Raw genomic sequence first — 18,425 nt, 5'->3', positions numbered from 1 at the left:
CTTATTTTGCAGTCGCAATCAATAAACAAGCACAAAAATTGCGAAATGTTTCAGACGAATGCTCAGTCACCCAGTGACAGAGCCAGTCTGACTGCATCCCGGGCAGGTGGACGCATCTGATATGTACAATTTTCGGATGGACGTATAAAAACCAGACCAAAATTTTGCCCAAAAAAGTGTTCTAAATCCAGATTGTACGATATGTGGACAATACGAAAACTGGAGTTCCATCGTGTTATGTTCTGATAATAACAATTTAAGTAGTTCTTGTGATTTCATAGCCAATCTTTGTTCTGACACTAATATTAGGTACTGAAATAAGATTCAGATTAAGATGTTTGGTGGTTTCTTTTTCTGTCTCATAAACACGCTACATAACAGGGATATCTTGCTACTCCTACTTACACTTTGGTCACACTTCACAGACACGCACATGCATATATACATACAAACATCTAGGTTTTTCTCCTTTTTCTAAATAGCTCTTGTTCTTCTTTATTTCTTCTATTGTCCATGGGGAAGTGGAAAAGAATCTTTCCTCCGTAAGCCATGCGTGTCGTATGAGGCGACTAAAATGCCGGGAGCAATGGACTAGTAACCCTTTCTCCTGTAGACATTTACTAAAAAAAGAGAAGAAGAAAAACTTTATAAAACTGGGATGGTTGAATGTGCGTGGATGTAGTGCGGATGACAAGAAACAGATGATTGCTGATGTTATGAATGAAAAGAAGTTGGATGTCCTGGCCCTAAGCGAAACAAAGCTGAAGGGGGTAGGGGAGTTTCGGTGGGGGAAAATAAATGGGATTAAATCTGGAGTATCTGAGAGAGATAGAGCAAAGGAAGGGGTAGCAGTAATGTTGAAGGATCAGTTATGGAAGGAGAAAAGAGAATATGAATGTGTAAATTCAAGAATTATGTGGATTAAAGAAAAGGTTGGATGCGAAAAGTGGGTCATAATAAGGGTGTATGCACCTGGAGAAGAGAGGAATGCAGAGGAGAGAGAGAGATTCTGGGAGATGTTAAGTGAATGTATAGGAGCCTTTGAACCAAGTGAGAGAGTAATTGTGGTAGGGGACCTGAATGCTAAAGAAGGAGAAACTTTTAGAGAGGGTGTGGTAGGTAAGTTTGGGGTGCCAGGTGTAAATGATAATGGGAGCCCTTTGATTGAACTTTGTATAGAAAGGGGTTTAGTTATAGGTAATACATATTTTAAGAAATAGAGGATAAATAAGTATACAAGATATGATGTAGGGCGAAATGACAGTAGTTTGTTGGATTATGTATTGGTAGATAAAAGACTGTTGAGTAGACTTAAGGATGTACATGTTTATAGAGGGGCCACAGATATATCAGATCACTTTCTAGTTGTAGCTACACTGAGAGTAAAAGGTAGATGGGATACAAGGAGAATAGAAGCATCAGGGAAGAGAGAGGTGAAGGTTTATAAACTAAAAGAGGAGGCAGTTAGGGTAAGATATAAACAGCTATTGGAGGATAGATGGGCTAATGAGAGCATAGGCAATGGGGTCGAAGAGGTATGGGGTAGGTTTAAAAATGTAGTGTTAGAGTGTTGAAAGTTAAGACACATGTGCAACATCTGGATATCTTTATTGTAGACATTTCGCCATCCAGTGGCTTTATCAATACAGATTCTAGGACATAATAGGAAGACAGTAGAACTATATACAAAAGATGAGGTAATCAGTCCCTCGGCCTTGGAGTTAGTGTTCACAGCATCGTGGTGGAGGAGAATCTGGAGCAAAGGCAAGAAGACTGGCATTTATATAGGCGTCAGTGGAAGGGACGGGCAGCAGACGAGGGCAGTCACTGGTAGGCGGGATTCCCCAGTGGAAGTAGGTCCTTCCCAAAGAGATGGGTTAGTTGCAGCAGCCGTGAAGAAGGTCTTGTAGATGTCCTCTGAACCAAGATTCCATGATGTTGCAGTGTCTGACAAGTTGTGCAAGAAAGGTATAAAATACCGACAATATGAAAGTTAAGACACATGTGCAACATCTGGATATCTTTATTGTAGACGTTTCGCCATCCAGTGGCTTTATCAATACAGATTCTAGGACATAATAGGAAGACAGTAGAACTATATACAAAAGATGAGGTAATCAGTCCCTCGGCCTTGGAGTTAGTGTTCACAGCATCGTGGTGGAGGAGAATCTGCCCATCCCTTCCACTGACGCCTATATAAACGCCAGTCTTCTTGCCTTTGCTCCAGATTCTCCTCCACCACGATGCTGTGAACACTAACTCCAAGGCCGAGGGACTGATTACCTCATCTTTGTATATAGTTCTACTGTCTTCCCATTATGTCCTAGAATCTGTATTGATAAAGCCACTGGATGGCGAAACGTCTACAATAAAGATATCCAGATGTTGCACATGTGTCTTAACTTTCATATTGTCGGTATTTTATACCTTTCTTGCACAACTTGTCAGACACTGCAACATCATGGAATCTTGGTTCAGAGGACATCTACAAGACCTTCTTCACGGCTGCTGCAACTAACCCATCTCTTTGGGAAGGACCTACTTCCACTGGGGAATCCCGCCTACCAGTGACTGCCCTCGTCTGCTGCCTGTCCCTTCCACTGACGCCTATATAAACGCCAGTCTTCTTGCCTTTGCTCCAGATTCTCCTCCACCACGATCCTGTGAACACTAACTCCAAGGCCGAGGGACTGATTACCTCATCTTTTGTATATAGTTCTACTGTCTTCCTATTATGTCCTAGAATCTGTATTGATAAAGCCACTGGATGGCGAAATGTCTACAATAAAGATATCCAGATGTTGCACATGTGTCTTAACTTTCATATTGTCGGTATTTTATACCTTTCTTGCACAACTTGTCAGACACTGCAACATCATGGAATCTTGGTTCAGAGGACATCTACAAGACCTTCTTCACGGCTGCTGCAACTAACCCATCTCTTTGGGAAGGACCTACTTCCACTGGGGAATCCCGCCTACCAGTGACTGCCCTCGTCTGCTGCCCGTCCCTTCCACTGACGCCTATATAAACGCCAGTCTTCTTGCCTTTGCTCCAGATTCTCCTCCACCACGATGCTGTGAACACTAACTCCAAGGCCGAGGGACTGATTACCTCATCTTTTGTATATAGTTCTACTGTCTTCCTATTATGTCCTAGAATCTGTATTGATAAAGCCACTGGATGGCGAAACGTCTACAATAAAGATATCCAAATGTTGCACATGTGTCTTAACTTTCATATTGTTGGTATTTTATACCTTTCTTGCACAACTTGTCAGACACTGCAACATCATGGAATCTTGGTTCAGAGGACATCTACAAGACCTTCTTCACGGCTGCTGCAACTAACCCATCTCTTTGGGAAGGACCTACTTCCACTGGGGAATCCCGCCTACCAGTGACTGCCCTCGTCTGCTGCCTGTCCCTTCCACTGACGCCTATATAAACGCCAGTCTTCTTGCCTTTGCTCCAGATTCTCCTCCACCACGATCCTGTGAACACTAACTCCAAGGCCGAGGGACTGATTACCTCATCTTTTGTATATAGTTATACTGTCTTCCTATTATGTCCTAGAATCTGTATTGATAAAGCCACTGGATGGCGAAACGTCTACAATAAAGATATCCAGATGTTGCACATGTGTCTTAACTTTCATATTGTCGGTATTTTATACCTTTCTTGCACAACTTGTCAGACACTGCAACATCATGGAATCTTGGTTCAGAGGACATCTACAAGACCTTCTTCACGGCTGCTGCAACTAACCCATCTCTTTGGGAAGGACCTACTTCCACTGGGGAATCCCGCCTACCAGTGACTGCCCTCGTCTGCTGCCCGTCCCTTCCACTGACGCCTATATAAACGCCAGTCTTCTTGCCTTTGCTCCAGATTCTCCTCCACCACGATGCTGTGAACACTAACTCCAAGGCCGAGGGACTGATTACCTCATCTTTTGTATATAGTTCTACTGTCTTCCTAATATGTCCTAGAATCTGTATTGATAAAGCCACTGGATGGCGAAACGTCTACAATAAAGATATCCAGATGTTGCACATGTGTCTTAACTTTCATATTGTCGGTATTTTATACCTTTCTTGCACAATTTGTTAGAGTGTTCAGCAAAAGTTTTTGGTTACAGGAAAGTGGGTGCGGGAGGGAAGAGGAGCGATTGGTGGAATGATGATGTAAAGAGAGTAGTAAGAGAGAAAAAGTTAGCATATGAGAAGTTTTTACGAAGTAGAAGTGATGCAAGGAGGGAAGAGTATATGGAGAAAAAGAGAGAGGTTAAGATGACGGGCTGGAGTTTTGAGACTCTATGACCGCGGGTTCAATCCCGGCCGGGGGTATGGTTAGAGAGGTTAAGAGAGTGGTGAAGTAATGTAAAAAGAGAGCAAATGAGAGAGTGGGTGAGATGTTATCAACAAATTTTGTTGAAAATAAGAAAAAGTTTTGGAGTGAGATTAACAAGTTAAGAAAGCCTAGAGAACAAATGGATTTGTCAGCTAAAAATAGGAGAGGAGAGTTATTAAATGGAGAGTTAGAGGTATTGGGAAGATGGAGGGAATATTTTGAGGAATTGTTAAATGTTGATGAAGATAGGGAAGCTGTGATTTCGTGTATAGGGCAAGGAGGAATAGCATCTTGTAGGAGTGAAGAAGAGCCAGTTGTGAGTGTGGGGGAAGTTTGTGAGGCAGTAGGTAAAATGAAAGGGGGTAAGGCAGCCGGGATTGATGGGATAAAGATAGAAATGTTAAAAGCAGGTGGGGATATAGTTTTGGAGTGGTTGGTGAAATTATTTAATAAATGCATGGAAGAGGGTAAGGTACCTAGGGATTGGCAGAGCATGCATAGTTCCTTTGTATAAAGGCAAAGGGGACAAAAGAGAGTGCAAAAATTATAGGGGGATAAGTCTGTTGAGTATACCTGGTAAAGTGTATGGTAGAGTTATTATTGAAAGAATTAAGAGTAAGACGGAGAATAGGATAGCAGATGAACAAGGAGGCTTTAGGAAAGGTAGGGGGTGTGTGGACCAGGTGTTTACAGTGAAACAGTACAGTGAACAGTATTTAGATAAGGCTAAAGAGGTCTTTGTGGCATTTATGGATTTGGAAAAGGCGTATGACAGGGTGGATAGGGGGGCAATGTGGCAGATGTTGCAGGTGTATGGTGTAGGAGGTAGGTTACTGAAAGCAGTGAAGAGTTTTTACGAGGATAGTGAGGCTCAAGTTAGAGTATGTAGGAAAGAGGGAAATTATTTCCCAGTAAAAGTAGGCCTTAGACAAGGATGTGTGATGTCACCGTGGTTATTTAATATATTTATAGATGGGGTTGTAAGAGAAGTAAATGCGAGGGTCTTGGCAAGAGGCGTGGAGTTAAAAGATAAAGAATCACACATAAAGTGGGAGTTGTCACAGTTGCTCTTTGCTGATGACACTGTGCTCTTGGGAGATTCTGAAGAGAAGTTGCAGAGATTGGTGGATGAATTTGGTAGGGTGTGCAAAAGAAGAAAATTAAAAGTGAATACAGGAAAGAGTAAGGTTATGAGGATAACAAAAAGATTAGGTGATGAAAGATTGGATATCAGATTGGAGGGAGAGAGTATGGAGGAGGTGAATGTATTCAGATATTTGGGAGTGGACGTGTCAGCGGATGGGCTTATGAAAGATGAGGTGAATCATAGAATTGATGAGGGGAAAAGGGTGAGCGGTGCACTTAGGAGTCTGTGGAGACAAAGAACTTTGTCCTTGGAGGCAAAGAGGGGAATGTATGAGAGTATAGTTTTACCAACGCTCTTATATGGGTGTGAAGCATGGGTGATGAATGTTGCAGTGAGGAGAAGGCTGGAGGCAGTGGAGATGTCATTTTTGAGGGCAATGTGTGGTGTGAATATAATGCAGAGAATTCGCAGTTTGGAAGTTAGGAGGAGGTGCGGGATTACCAAAACTGTTGTCCAGAGGGTTGAGGAAGGGTTGTTGAGGTGGTTTGGACATGTAGAGAGAATGGAGCGAAACAGAGTGACTTTAAGAGTGTATCAGTCTGTAGTGGAAGGAAGGTGGGGTAGGGGTCGGCCTAGGAAAGGTTGGAGGGAGGGGGTAAAGGAGGTTTTGTGTGCGAGGGGCTTGGACTTCCAGCAGGCATGTGTGAGCGTGTTTGATAGGAGTGAATGGAGGCAAATGGTTTTTAATACTTGACGTGCTGTTGGAGTGTGAGCAAAGTAACATTTATGAAGGGGTTCAGGGAAACCGGCAGGCCGGACTTGAGTCCTGGAGATGGGAAGTACAGTGCCTGCACTCTGAAGGAGGGGTGTTAATGTTGCAGTTTAAAAACTGTAGTGTAAAGCGCCCTTCTGGCAAGACAGTGATGGAGTGAATGATGGTGAAAGTTTTTCTTTTTTGGGCCACCCTGCCTTGGTGGGAATCGGCCAGTGTGATAATAAAAATAAAAAATAATTAAGATGTTTATTTTGACAAACTGTTTGGTTGTACAGAGGAATAAAATAGTTGGGTGTACATATCCAAAGCCCCTTTGTATGCAGAGCATTTCTGGCAAACTTAAAGATTAACTTAAGATTACTAAGGTAATAATACATAGTTCATATTGTCATTAGATGAGTTACAGTGAGTACAGAATTAAATATTCTATCAGGTAATGCTACTTGGTTTTGATAAGTCTAGTAGAGACTTATTACTCTACTGAATTAGTTAACAAAGATCACAGTATTACAATGTAACAATTTAAAACAATTTACAGTATGATGTATTACAGTTTAGTACTATTTAAAACAATGAAATTTGGAATTACACTGGAACAATTTACATTATGATGTACTGTATTACAATCTACTACTATTCAAAACAATGAAAAAACAGATAGTCACAAATACACTGACAGGTGAACATTTTCACCTGCCTTGGTCATATACTATTATCTAGAAATATATAGAAAGTATTTATAGGTCTCAGCAATGTTTTAGACATGCTAGAGTATACAGTGGACCCCCGGTTAACGATATTTTTTCATTCCAGAAGTATGTTCAGGTGCCAGTACTGACCGAATTTGTTCCCATAAGGAATATTGAGAAGTAGATTAGTCCATTTCAGACCCCCAAACATACACGTACAAAAGCACTTACATAAATACACTTACATAATTGGTCGCATTGGGAGGTGATCATTATGCGGGGGTCCACTGTATATGAAACTCCTTGAAGCATGCTGTTAAGAAAAGTCACTAAACTGTTGACAGTGCAGCAGTGAAGTGACACTTGATGAACGTACACTGCTCCAGGGAACACTGGCTTTGTTTTCACTGTTACATACATGTCTGTCTGTCTAACTCTGCTTATCTGTCTTCCTGTCTGCCTGTGTGTGTGTGTCTGTCTTTCCGCCTGCTTGTCTGTCTCAGAGAGCGGCTCGTAAACCAGCAGGTATTACACATGATGCAGAGCTACATCTGATTCTTGATCGAATGAAAATGCATATTACTTGCTAGTCATGCTTATTATGCCTTATACCTACAAGCACTGCATAGCACTTTGACTGGAATTTTTGGGTTGTCCTAGATAATTTACACTATGTATAATAACTGTACTTATGTGTACAGTGGACCCTCAGTTAACGACGCCATCGGATAGCAAAAAAATCGGATACCGATACGTTTTTGCATCAAAATATTGGCTCGGCTAATGATAAAAAACTCAGTTAAGGACATTCGTCCAGAATGTGTCCATGCGACCTGAGCCACCCGGCCACCCCAGTGTGGCTAGTGTGCCATTGTTTACAAGCCACTGCGGATGATTCCATGCGTACATGCGATACATTTTGTATTATTCCATTGTTTTTAGTGCTTGTAACTGCTAAATAAGCTGCCATGGGCCCAAAGAAAGCTTCTAGTGCCAGCCAGCCCTTTGGTAAAGGGCTGAGAGAGAGGGGAGAAAGTGCCTTTTTCAGTGATTCTGCAATATGTACAATACTAAAGCAGCAGGAGTCTATAAAGGCTATAGCAGCAGCCAGCGATAAAGTGTAACATTAACTGTAGCAAGTAAGTTAAGCGATTAATCGATAGAAAAAGGACAGCACAAACCTAACTCCTCCAATGTTGTTGGAGTTATGTAAGGCGACTGACAACACCGCCGTCTCTACTGCCTCTGCTGCCGCCTCCACCGCTACTATGTACGGCTTATGCTCTCAGTGGCCCTTACACACCCAACAACAACACAGCAACACTCCTGACATACTTAATGACATATTTTATTCATTCTAGAGTATATGTCATGTTTCTATGTTATTAATATCGTTTATTATGTCATATTAGATAAACTGTGCTAGATAAATAAGCCACAGAGCTGATATTAATGTAATATTGAAGAACTATCTTGTGTCTCCCAACACAATTGCTATCATATGCCAGAAACAGACCTCTCTGGGAAACTTTTTGAGCAACAGGGGTCCAGTGGCTCTCAAGCTGGTCCTAGTGGCATTAAAAAGCAAAGGAGGGAAGTAAGCCAGGATAAGGACTTGGTACCTGAAATCTTTATGGAGTGGGATTCCCCTTCCAAACAATTGTAAACTTCATCCTCTCCCCTCCTCCCGTCTTCCATACATCACCATGTCTTCAATAAAGGTAAGTGTGATGTTGTTATTGTTTTATTCTTCATGTACCATTGTTTTCTGTGTAGGGAAATATATATTTCATGTAAAAAAATTATTTTGTTTAATACTTTTTAATGTCTGAAATGTATTAATTGGATTTCCATTATTTCTTATTGGGAAAATTAATTCGGATAACAATAAAATCGGTTAAAGACAAGCTCTCTGGAACGGATTAATATCGTTAACTGAGGGTCCACTGCACTTGAGAGAGAGAGATAGACAGAGACAGACAGATATAAAGACAGAGACAGACATATATATAGCCACAGAGATATAGACAGACAGATAGACAGAAACAGATACAAACAGAGACAGACAAAGCCAGCCAGCCACCCACCCACCCACCAACCCACCCAGCCGGCCAGCCTGCCAAATACATATTACACATGTTCCAGAATTGCTTCTCTTTACTTAGGTCGAAGGTTATAGGACATTCTGGCAGGATGACACTAGCAGTGGTATCAGAAATGAAAGGATGTTGCACAAATGTTGCACATGGATTATCATCGAGGTTTTTGATATTTCCTCAACCACTTGTGGCCACGTCCATCTCAAAGCAACTAAACTAGGGGTCAACATTACTTTCCTCTTAACCCTTTGACTGTTTCGGTCACATATATATATGTCTTACGAGCCAGTGTTTTTTTGACGTATTTATACTCCAAAATTCTAGCAACTTCAAATCAAGCAGGAGAAAGCTGGTAGGCCCACATATGAGAGAATGGGTCTGTGTGGTCAAAGTGCACAGTATAAAAAAAATCCTGCAGCACATAGTGCATAATGAGAAAAAAAAAACTCCGACCATGTTTTTGGATTAATTAAAACACCGAGTTTGAGGTGTATTTTCGTATAGTATTTATGGTTGTATTCTCGTTTTTTTGGTCTCATTTGATAGAATGGAAGACACATTACAGAAATAGAGATGATTTTGATTGGTTTCACAATGAAAAGAACTTTGAAATTGAGCTCAAAGTAGTAGAAATGTTTGATTTTTGCCAATGTTCAAGAGAAAACAAATGTCCAACTAGCCATTCTAATATGCAGTCACGAATGGGTTGACATTATTTATAAAATTATTACAATATTGCAGTAGTCTGCATAACAGTAAATCTTCTATATTTTGTGTGAATAAAAATTAAAAAATAGAGAGCAAGAGTAATATAAGACGGGCCTGGAGACATGACTCATGAACAGAGAAAATGTTATTTTAGTGCCAGAAATGTCTGCATTGTTCATTCTGGACCCTATTTTGAAGGTGGCATCTTTTTAATTTGCGTGAAATTGGCCAAATTGCCAATTTCTGACCACTTTATTGGGTAGTTGAAATTGGTAAATGGGTGGTTTCTTGTACTCAACTGATAGAACAAATGGAGTTCTAAAGAAATAGCTATGAGTTTGGTCAACTGGAACAATGAACTTGGCCAAAAATAGGGTTCAAAGTGGGCAAAATCGCCATTGTGAAAACATCGCAGAGATCGCTAACTTCGCGAGAGCATAATTCTGTAAGTTATCCATCAAATTTCGTACTTTTGGTGTCATTACCATCGGCAAAAGATTCTCTACCATTTCATTAGAAAAAATCATTTTTTTTTTTCAAAAATTTTGCAACACAGAGAGCCACTTTAGGATTTGGGGTCGCAACAGTCAGAGGGTTAAAAGGGAAGTGTTAATACAACATGGCATCAGTGAATCCCTGATGTTTGCCATGACTATTTGCTCTAGCTGGCACTCAGTTGAAATGGTGCTCCCACAAGGTACTAAGTGGTCCCATATTTTTTTAATACTGTGCATACAGAGTGTTAAGACCCATTCTATACTGACCAGGCATCTCAGACCAATTGTGCCAAATCTGAAGGCAGGAAAAATAAAATGTAGGTCTACGTTTGGAGCACTAGTGGTACAAACATAGCTCTATGTTTGGGCAGTTTAAGGGTTAACCCTTTGTGGGGCCATCCTATAGTTCTACGGCTTTGAAGCCAGGGTCCAAGCCGTAGAACTACATCATGAACTTGGTTCATTAATATAAGCTGTGAGCAGTAAATTTGGGCCATATCTAGGCCCAAATTTACTGCTCACAGCATCTATGTGGTAAGTGTGCACTATGTAAAACAAACCCTGCATCACGCAGTACATAATGAGAAAAAAACTGCGACCATGTTTTTGGATTAAAACAGAGACTTTGTGGTGTATTTTCATATGGTTTTTACAGCTGCATTCACAGTTTCTTGGTCTCATTTGATAGAATGGAAGTATTTTACAGAATTAGAAATTATTTTGATTGGTTTTCATACTGAAAATAGCTTAAATTGAGCTCAAAGTAGCAGAATTGTTCAACTTTTGCCAATGTTCAAGCATAAACAAATCACATCATGCGTCCAATAGACGTCAACTGGTGGGTCTAATGTGCGTTCACAAATGTGCTAATATTATTTATACAATTATTAGAATATTGCATAACAGTAAATCTTCTATTTCTTGGTGTGAATAAAAATTCATTAAGTGAATAAAAAATCAAAGCCTGGAAACATAACTATTAAACAGAGGCAATGTTATTTTTAGTGCCAGGAATGCCTGCATTGTTTATTCTGGACCCTATTTTGAAAATGGAATATTTTGAACTTTGTGTGAAATCAGCCAAATTTCCAATCACTTTATTGGGTAGTTGAAATAGTTGATTGGGTGATTTCTTGTGGTCAGTAGATACAATGGAACACATGCTAGCAAAATAGTTAAGAATTTGGTCTAATAGATCAATGTAATTGGCCGAAAATAAGACTCAAAGTGAGTAAAATCGCCAATGCGTAAATATCACTGACACAGCAAAATTTGCAGGAGCATAATTTCATCAATTCTTGATCAAATTTCACACTTTTTGTTTTATTACCTATAGAAAAGGAGTGATTGGTGGAATGATGAAGTAAAGGGTGTGATAAAAGAGAAAAAGGTAGCTTATGAGAGGTTTTTACAAAGCAGAAGTGTTATAAGAAGAGCAGAGTATATGGAGAGTAAAAGAAAGGTAAAGAGAGTGGTGAGAGAGTGCAAAAGGAGAGCAGATGATAGAGTGGGAGAGGCACTGTCAAGAAATTTTAATGAAAATAAGAAAAAATTTTGGAGTGAGTTAAACAAGTTAAGAAAGCCTAGGGAAAATATGGATTTGTCAGTTAAAAACAGAGTAGGGGAGTTAGTAGATGGGGAGATGGAGGTATTGGGTAGATGGCGAGAATATTTTGAGGAACTTTTAAATGTTAAGGAAGAAACAGAGGCAGTAATTTCATGCACTGGTCAGGGAGGTATACCATCTTTTAGGAGTGAAGAAGAGCAGAATGTAAGTGTGGGGGAGGTACGTGAGGCATTACGTAAAATGAAAGGGGGTAAAGCAGCTGGAACTGATGGGATCATGACAGAAATGTTAAAAGCAGGGGGGGATATAGTGTTGGAGTGGTTGGTACTTTTGTTTAATAAATGTATGAAAGAGGGGAAGGTACCTAGGGATTGGCAGAGAGCATGTATAGTCCCTTTATATAAAGGGAAAGGGGACAAAAGAGACTGTAAAAATTATAGAGGAATAAGCTTACTGAGTATACCAGGAAAAGTGTACGGTAGGGTTATAATTGAAAGAATTAGAGGTAAGACAGAATGTAGGATTGCGGATGAGCAAGGAGGTTTTAGAGTGGGTAGGGGATGTGTAGATCAGGTGTTTACATTGAAGCATATATGTGAACAGTATTTAGATAAAGATAGGGAAGTTTTTATTGCATTTATGGATTTAGAAAAGGCATATGATAGAGTGGATAGAGGAGCAATGTGGCAGATGTTGCAAGTATATGGAATAGGTGGTAAGTTATTAAATGCTGTAAAGAGTTTTTATGAGGATAGTGAGGCTCAGGTTAGGGTGTGTAGAAGAGAGGGAGACTACTTCCCGGTAAAAGTAGGTCTTAGACAGGGATGTGTAATGTCACCATGGTTGTTTAATATATTTATAGATGGGGTTGTAAAGGAAGTAAATGCTAGGGTGTTTGGGAGAGGGGTGGGATTAAATTATGGGGAATCAAATTCAAAATGGGAATTGACACAGTTACTTTTTGCTGATGATACTGTGCTTATGGGAGATTCTAAAGAAAAATTGCAAAGGTTAGTGGATGAGTTTGGGAATGTGTGTAAAGGTAGAAAGTTGAAAGTGAACATAGAAAAGAGTAAGGTGATGAGGGTGTCAAATGATTTAGATAAAGAAAAATTGGATATCAAATTGGGGAGGAGGAGTATGGAAGAAGTGAATGTTTTCAGATACTTGGGAGTTGACGTGTCGGCGGATGGATTTATGAAGGATGAGGTTAATCATAGAATTGATGAGGGAAAAAAGGTGAGTGGTGCGTTGAGGTATATGTGGAGTCAAAAAACGTTATCTATGGAGGCAAAGAAGGGAATGTATGAAAGTATAGTAGTACCAACACTCTTATATGGGTGTGAAGCTTGGGTGGTAAATGCAGCAGCGAGGAGACGGTTGGAGGCAGCGGAGATGTCCTGTTTAAGGGCAATGTGTGGTGTAAATATTATGCAGAAAATTCGGAGTGTGGAAATTAGGAGAAGGTGTGGAGTTAATAAAAGTATTAGTCAGAGGGCAGAAGAGGGGTTGTTGAGGTGGTTTGGTCATTTAGAGAGAATGGATCACAGTAGAATGACATGGAAAGCATATAAATCTATAGGGGAAGGAAGGCGGGGTAGGGGTCGTCCTCGAAAGGGTTGGAGAGAGGGGGTAAAGGAGGTTTTGTGGGTAAGGGGCTTGGACTTCCAGCAAGCGTGCGTGAGCGTGTTAGATAGGAGTGAATGGAGACGAATGGTACTTGGGACCTGACGATCTGTTGGAGTGTGAGCAGGGTAATATTTAGTGAAGGGATTCAGGGAAACCGGTTATTTTCATATAGTCGGACTTGAGCCCTGGAAATGGGAAGTACAATGCCTGCACTTTAAAGGAGGGGTTTGGGATATTGGCAGTTTGGAGGGATATGTTGTGTATCTTTATATGTTTATGCTTCTAGACTGTTGTATTCTGAGCACCTCTGCAAAAACAGTGATAATGTGCGAGTGTGGTGAAAGTGTTGAATGATGATGAAAGTATTTTCTTTTTGGGGATTTTCTTTCTTTTTTGGGTCACCCTGCCTCGGTGGGAGACGGCCGACTTGTTGAAAAAAAAAAAAAAAAGAAAAAGATTCTCTACCATTTCATAAGAAAAAATAATTTTGTTTTTTTAAATTCTTGGACCTGGTGGGGAATTTTCAGACTGGAGGTCTGAACTCTTAAAGGGTTAAAATACTATGTACATGGAAATAACAAAAAAAAAAAAAGTTCTCACCTAAGTTCACCATTCTCTTCAATGAGATCATTTATGTTGATCTGAAGTGCATTTACAAGAGTTGTCAGTTGCACAATCTGCGAGTCCCTGATTCGAACTTGGCTTCGGACTTCTTTCAGTTCTCTTACAGCATCAGCTAAAGAAAATTCTCCAGCCATATAAGACTGTAATTCTCCAATTACTGTTGAGAGCTGAAATCAAACAAGAAAACACATCAAAGAATTACAGTACAATGGTATATTCTTAAAAACTGTATATATCTGCATGCTGTACTGTATATTACTAGAAACAATTACTTCAGTGAGACATGATATTATTGTTTTTCCATGTATAATTCAGATCATATTAATTTTTTTAAAACAATTACTTCATTTCCAATTTAATGATTTAAAAAATCTATATTTTCACAGTAGTGTAACTGCCTAATGAAAAGATATTTTTAGCCTATTGGAATACAAGTATTTTAAATGTTATAGCAGATATTTGAGAGAAATGGCAACAATAAAACATGCTAGTACTAACTCATCATAAACAAATTTTAACAAACCAGCTATCTCCCACTGATACAGGGTGACTCCCCCCCCCAACAAAAAAAAGAGGAAATGCATTCACCATCATTCATTCAATGGCTGCCCTGCCAGAAGCATGTTGACATCACAGTAAAGATGGCCTTCCAAACCGTAATATCCTTACTCCACCTTCTGAGTGTAGGCACTTTACTTCACTTCCAGGACTCAAGTCTGATTAACAATTTTTCTCTCCAGGTGGTTGCTGTCTAACAACTACTACTATAGTACCTCCCTGGGTAGTTGCTGTCTACCAAACTACTATTATAGTACCTTCTTGGGTGGTTGTTATTAACCTACTATTATGATACCTTCCTGGGTGGTTGCTGTCTACCAAACTACTACCTTATAATCAAATAATAATCAAATAATAGTAAGAGGGCGGTGAAAGTGTATAAACTAAAGGAGGAGGAAGTTTGGGTGAGATATAAGTAACTAATGGCAGAAAAGTGGGCTGGTGCAAGTATGAGTAGTGGGGGGTTGAAGAGGGTTGGAATAGTTTTAAAAATGCAGTATTGGAATGTGGGGCAGAAGTTTTTATTTATTATCACACTGGCCGATTCCCACCAAGGCAGGGTGGCCCGAAAAAGAAAAACTTTCACCATCATTCACTCCATCACTGTCTTGCCAGAAGGGTGCTTTACACTACAGTTTTTAAACTGCAACATTAACACCCCTCCTTCAGAGTGCAGGCACTGTACTTCCCATCTCCAGGACTCAAGTCCGGCCTGCCGGTTTCCCTGAACCCCTTCATAAATGTTACTTTGCTCACACTCCAACAGCACGTCAAGTATTTAAAAACCATTTGTCTCCATTCACTCCTATCAAACACGCTCACGCATGCCTGCTGGAAGTCCAAGCCCCTCGCACACAAAACCTCCTTTACCCCCTCCCTCCAACCCTTCCTAGGCCGACCCCTACCCCGCCTTCCTTCCACTACAGACTGATACACTCTTGAAGTCATTCTGTTTCGCTCCATTCTCTCTACATGTCCGAACCACCTCAACAACCCTTCCTCAGCCCTCTGGACAACAGTTTTGGTAATCCCGCACCTCCTCCTAACTTCCAAACTACGAATTCTCTGCATTATATTCACACCACACATTGCCCTCAGACATGACATCTCCACTGCCTCCAGCCTTCTCCTCGCTGCAACATTCATCACCCATGCTTCACACCCATACAAGAGCGTTGGTAAAACTATACTCTCATACATTCCCCTCTTTGCCTCCAAGGACAAAGTTCTTTGTCTCCACAGACTCCTAAGTGCACCACTCACTCTTTTTCCCTCATCAATTCTATGATTCACCTCATCTTTCATAGACCCATCCGCTGACACGTCCACTCCCAAATATCTGAATACGTTCACCTCCTCCATACTCTCTCCCTCCAATCTGATATTCAATCTTTCATCACCTAATCTTTTTGTTATCCTCATAACCTTACTCTTTCCTGTATTCACCTTTAATTTTCTTCTTTTGCACACCCTACCAAATTCATCCACCAATCTCTGCAACTTCTCTTCAGAATCTCCCAAGAGCACAGTGTCATCAGCAAAGAGCAGCTGTGACAACTCCCACTTTGTGTGTGATTCTTTATCTTTTAACTCCACGCCTCTTGCCAAGACCCTCGCATTTACTTCTCTTACAACCCCATCTATAAATATATTAAACAACCACAGTGACATCACACATCCTTGTCTAAGGCCTACTTTTACTGGGAAAAAATTTCCCTCTTTCCTACATACTCTAACTTGAGCCTCACTATCCTCGTAAAAACTCTTCACTGCTTTCAGTAACCTACCTCCTACACCATACACTTGCAACATCTGCCACATTGCCCCCCTATCCACCCTGTCATACGCCTTTTCCAAATCCATAAATGCCACAAAGACCTCTTTAGCCTTATCTAAATACTGTTCACTTATATGTTTCACTGTAAACACCTGGTCCACACACCCCCTACCTTTCCTAAAGCCTCCTTGTTCATCTGCTATCCTATTCTCCGTCTTACTCTTAATTCTTTCAATTATAACTCTACCATACACTTTACCAGGTACACTCAACAGACTTATCCCCCTATAATTTTTGCACTCTCTTTTATCCCCTTTGCCTTTATACAAAGGAACTATGCATGCTCTCTGCCAATCCCTAGGTACCTTACCCTCTTCCATACATTTATTAAATAATTGAACCAACCACTCCAAAACTATATCCCCACCTGCTTTTAACATTTCTATCTTTATCCCATCAATCCCGGCTGCCTTACCCCCTTTCATTTTACCTACTGCCTCACGAACTTCCCCCACACTCACAACTGGCTCTTCCTCACTCCTACAAGATGTTATTCCTCCTTGCCCTATACACGAAATCACAGCTTCCCTATCTTCATCAACATTTAACAATTCCTCAAAATATTCCCTCCATCTTCCCAATACCTCTAACTCTCCATTTAATAACTCTCCTCTCCTATTTTTAACTGACAAATCCATTTGTTCTCTAGGCTTTCTTAACTTGTTAATCTCACTCCAAAACTTTTTCTTATTTTCAACAAAATTTGTTGATAACATCTCACCCACTCTCTCATTTGCTCTCTTTTTACATTGCTTCACCACTCTCTTAACTTCTCTCTTTTTCTCCATATACTCTTCCCTCCTTGCATCACTTCTACTTTGTAAAAACTTCTCATATGCTAACTTTTTCTCCCTTACTACTCTCTTTACATCATCATTCCACCAATCGCTCCTCTTCCCTCCTGCACCCACTTTCCTGTAACCACAAACTTCTGCTGAACACTCTAACACTACATTTTTAAACCTACCCCATACCTCTTCGACCCCATTGCCTATGCTCTCATTAGCCCATCTATCCTCCAATAGCTGTTTATATCTTACCCTAACTGCCTCCTCTTTTAGTTTATAAACCTTCACCTCTCTCTTCCCTGATGCTTCTATTCTCCTTGTATCCCATCTACCTTTTACTCTCAGTGTAGCTACAACTAGAAAGTGATCTGATATATCTGTGGCCCCTCTATAAACATGTACATCCTGAAGTCTACTCAACAGTCTTTTATCTACCAATACATAATCCAACAAACTACTGTCATTTCGCCCTACATCATATCGTGTATACTTATTTATCCTCTTTTTCTTAAAATATGTATTACCTATAACTAAACCCCTTTCTATACAAAGTTCAATCAAAGGGCTCCCATTATCATTTACACCTGGCACCCCAAACTTACCTACCACACCCTCTCTAAAAGTTTCTCCTACTTTAGCATTCAAGTCCCCTACCACAATTACTCTCTCACTTGGTTCAAAGGCTCCTATACATTCACTTAACATCTCCCAAAATCTCTCTCTCTCCTCTGCATTCCTCTCTTCTCCAGGTGCATACACGCTTATTATGACCCACTTCTCGCATCCAACCTTTACTTTAATCCACATAATTCTTGAATTTACACATTCATATTCTCTTTTCTCCTTCCATAACTGATCATTTAACATTACTGCTACCCCTTCCTTTGCTCTAACTCTCTCAGATACTCCAGATTTAATCCCATTTATTTCCCCCCACTGAAACTCTCCTACCCCCTTCAGCTTTGTTTCGCTTAGGGCCAGGACATCCAACTTCTTTTCATTCATAACATCAGCAATCATCTGTTTCTTGTCATCCGCACTACATCCACGCACATTTAAGCAACCCAGTTTTATAAAGTTTTTCTTCTTCTCTTTTTTAGTAATTGTATACAGGAGAAGGGGTTACCAGCCCATTGCTCCCGGCATTTTAGTCGCCTCATACGACACGCATGGCTTACGGAGGAAAGATTCTTTTCCACTTCCCCATGGACAATA

At 40.3% G+C, this 18,425-nt stretch overlaps 1 protein-coding gene across 6 annotated transcripts in view; it reads right to left on the bottom strand.

The window, feature by feature from the left end:
• LOC128705063 (centrosomal protein of 290 kDa) overlaps positions 1-18,425 on the bottom strand; it is a 448,876-nt gene that overhangs the window by 298,734 nt on the left and 131,717 nt on the right. For all 6 annotated transcript variants that reach the window (XM_070085555.1, XM_070085557.1, XM_070085556.1 and 3 more), the window contains one exon: positions 14,004-14,194. In XM_070085555.1, the coding sequence (XP_069941656.1) occupies positions 14,004-14,194 (191 nt within the window). The remainder of the gene's footprint in view (positions 1-14,003; positions 14,195-18,425) is intronic.

The sequence above is a fragment of the Cherax quadricarinatus genome, chromosome 16, assembly GCF_038502225.1.
Source record: "Cherax quadricarinatus isolate ZL_2023a chromosome 16, ASM3850222v1, whole genome shotgun sequence".
Taxonomy (NCBI): Eukaryota; Metazoa; Arthropoda; class Malacostraca; order Decapoda; family Parastacidae; genus Cherax; species Cherax quadricarinatus.
This window is presented reverse-complemented; position numbering and strand designations above follow the sequence as displayed.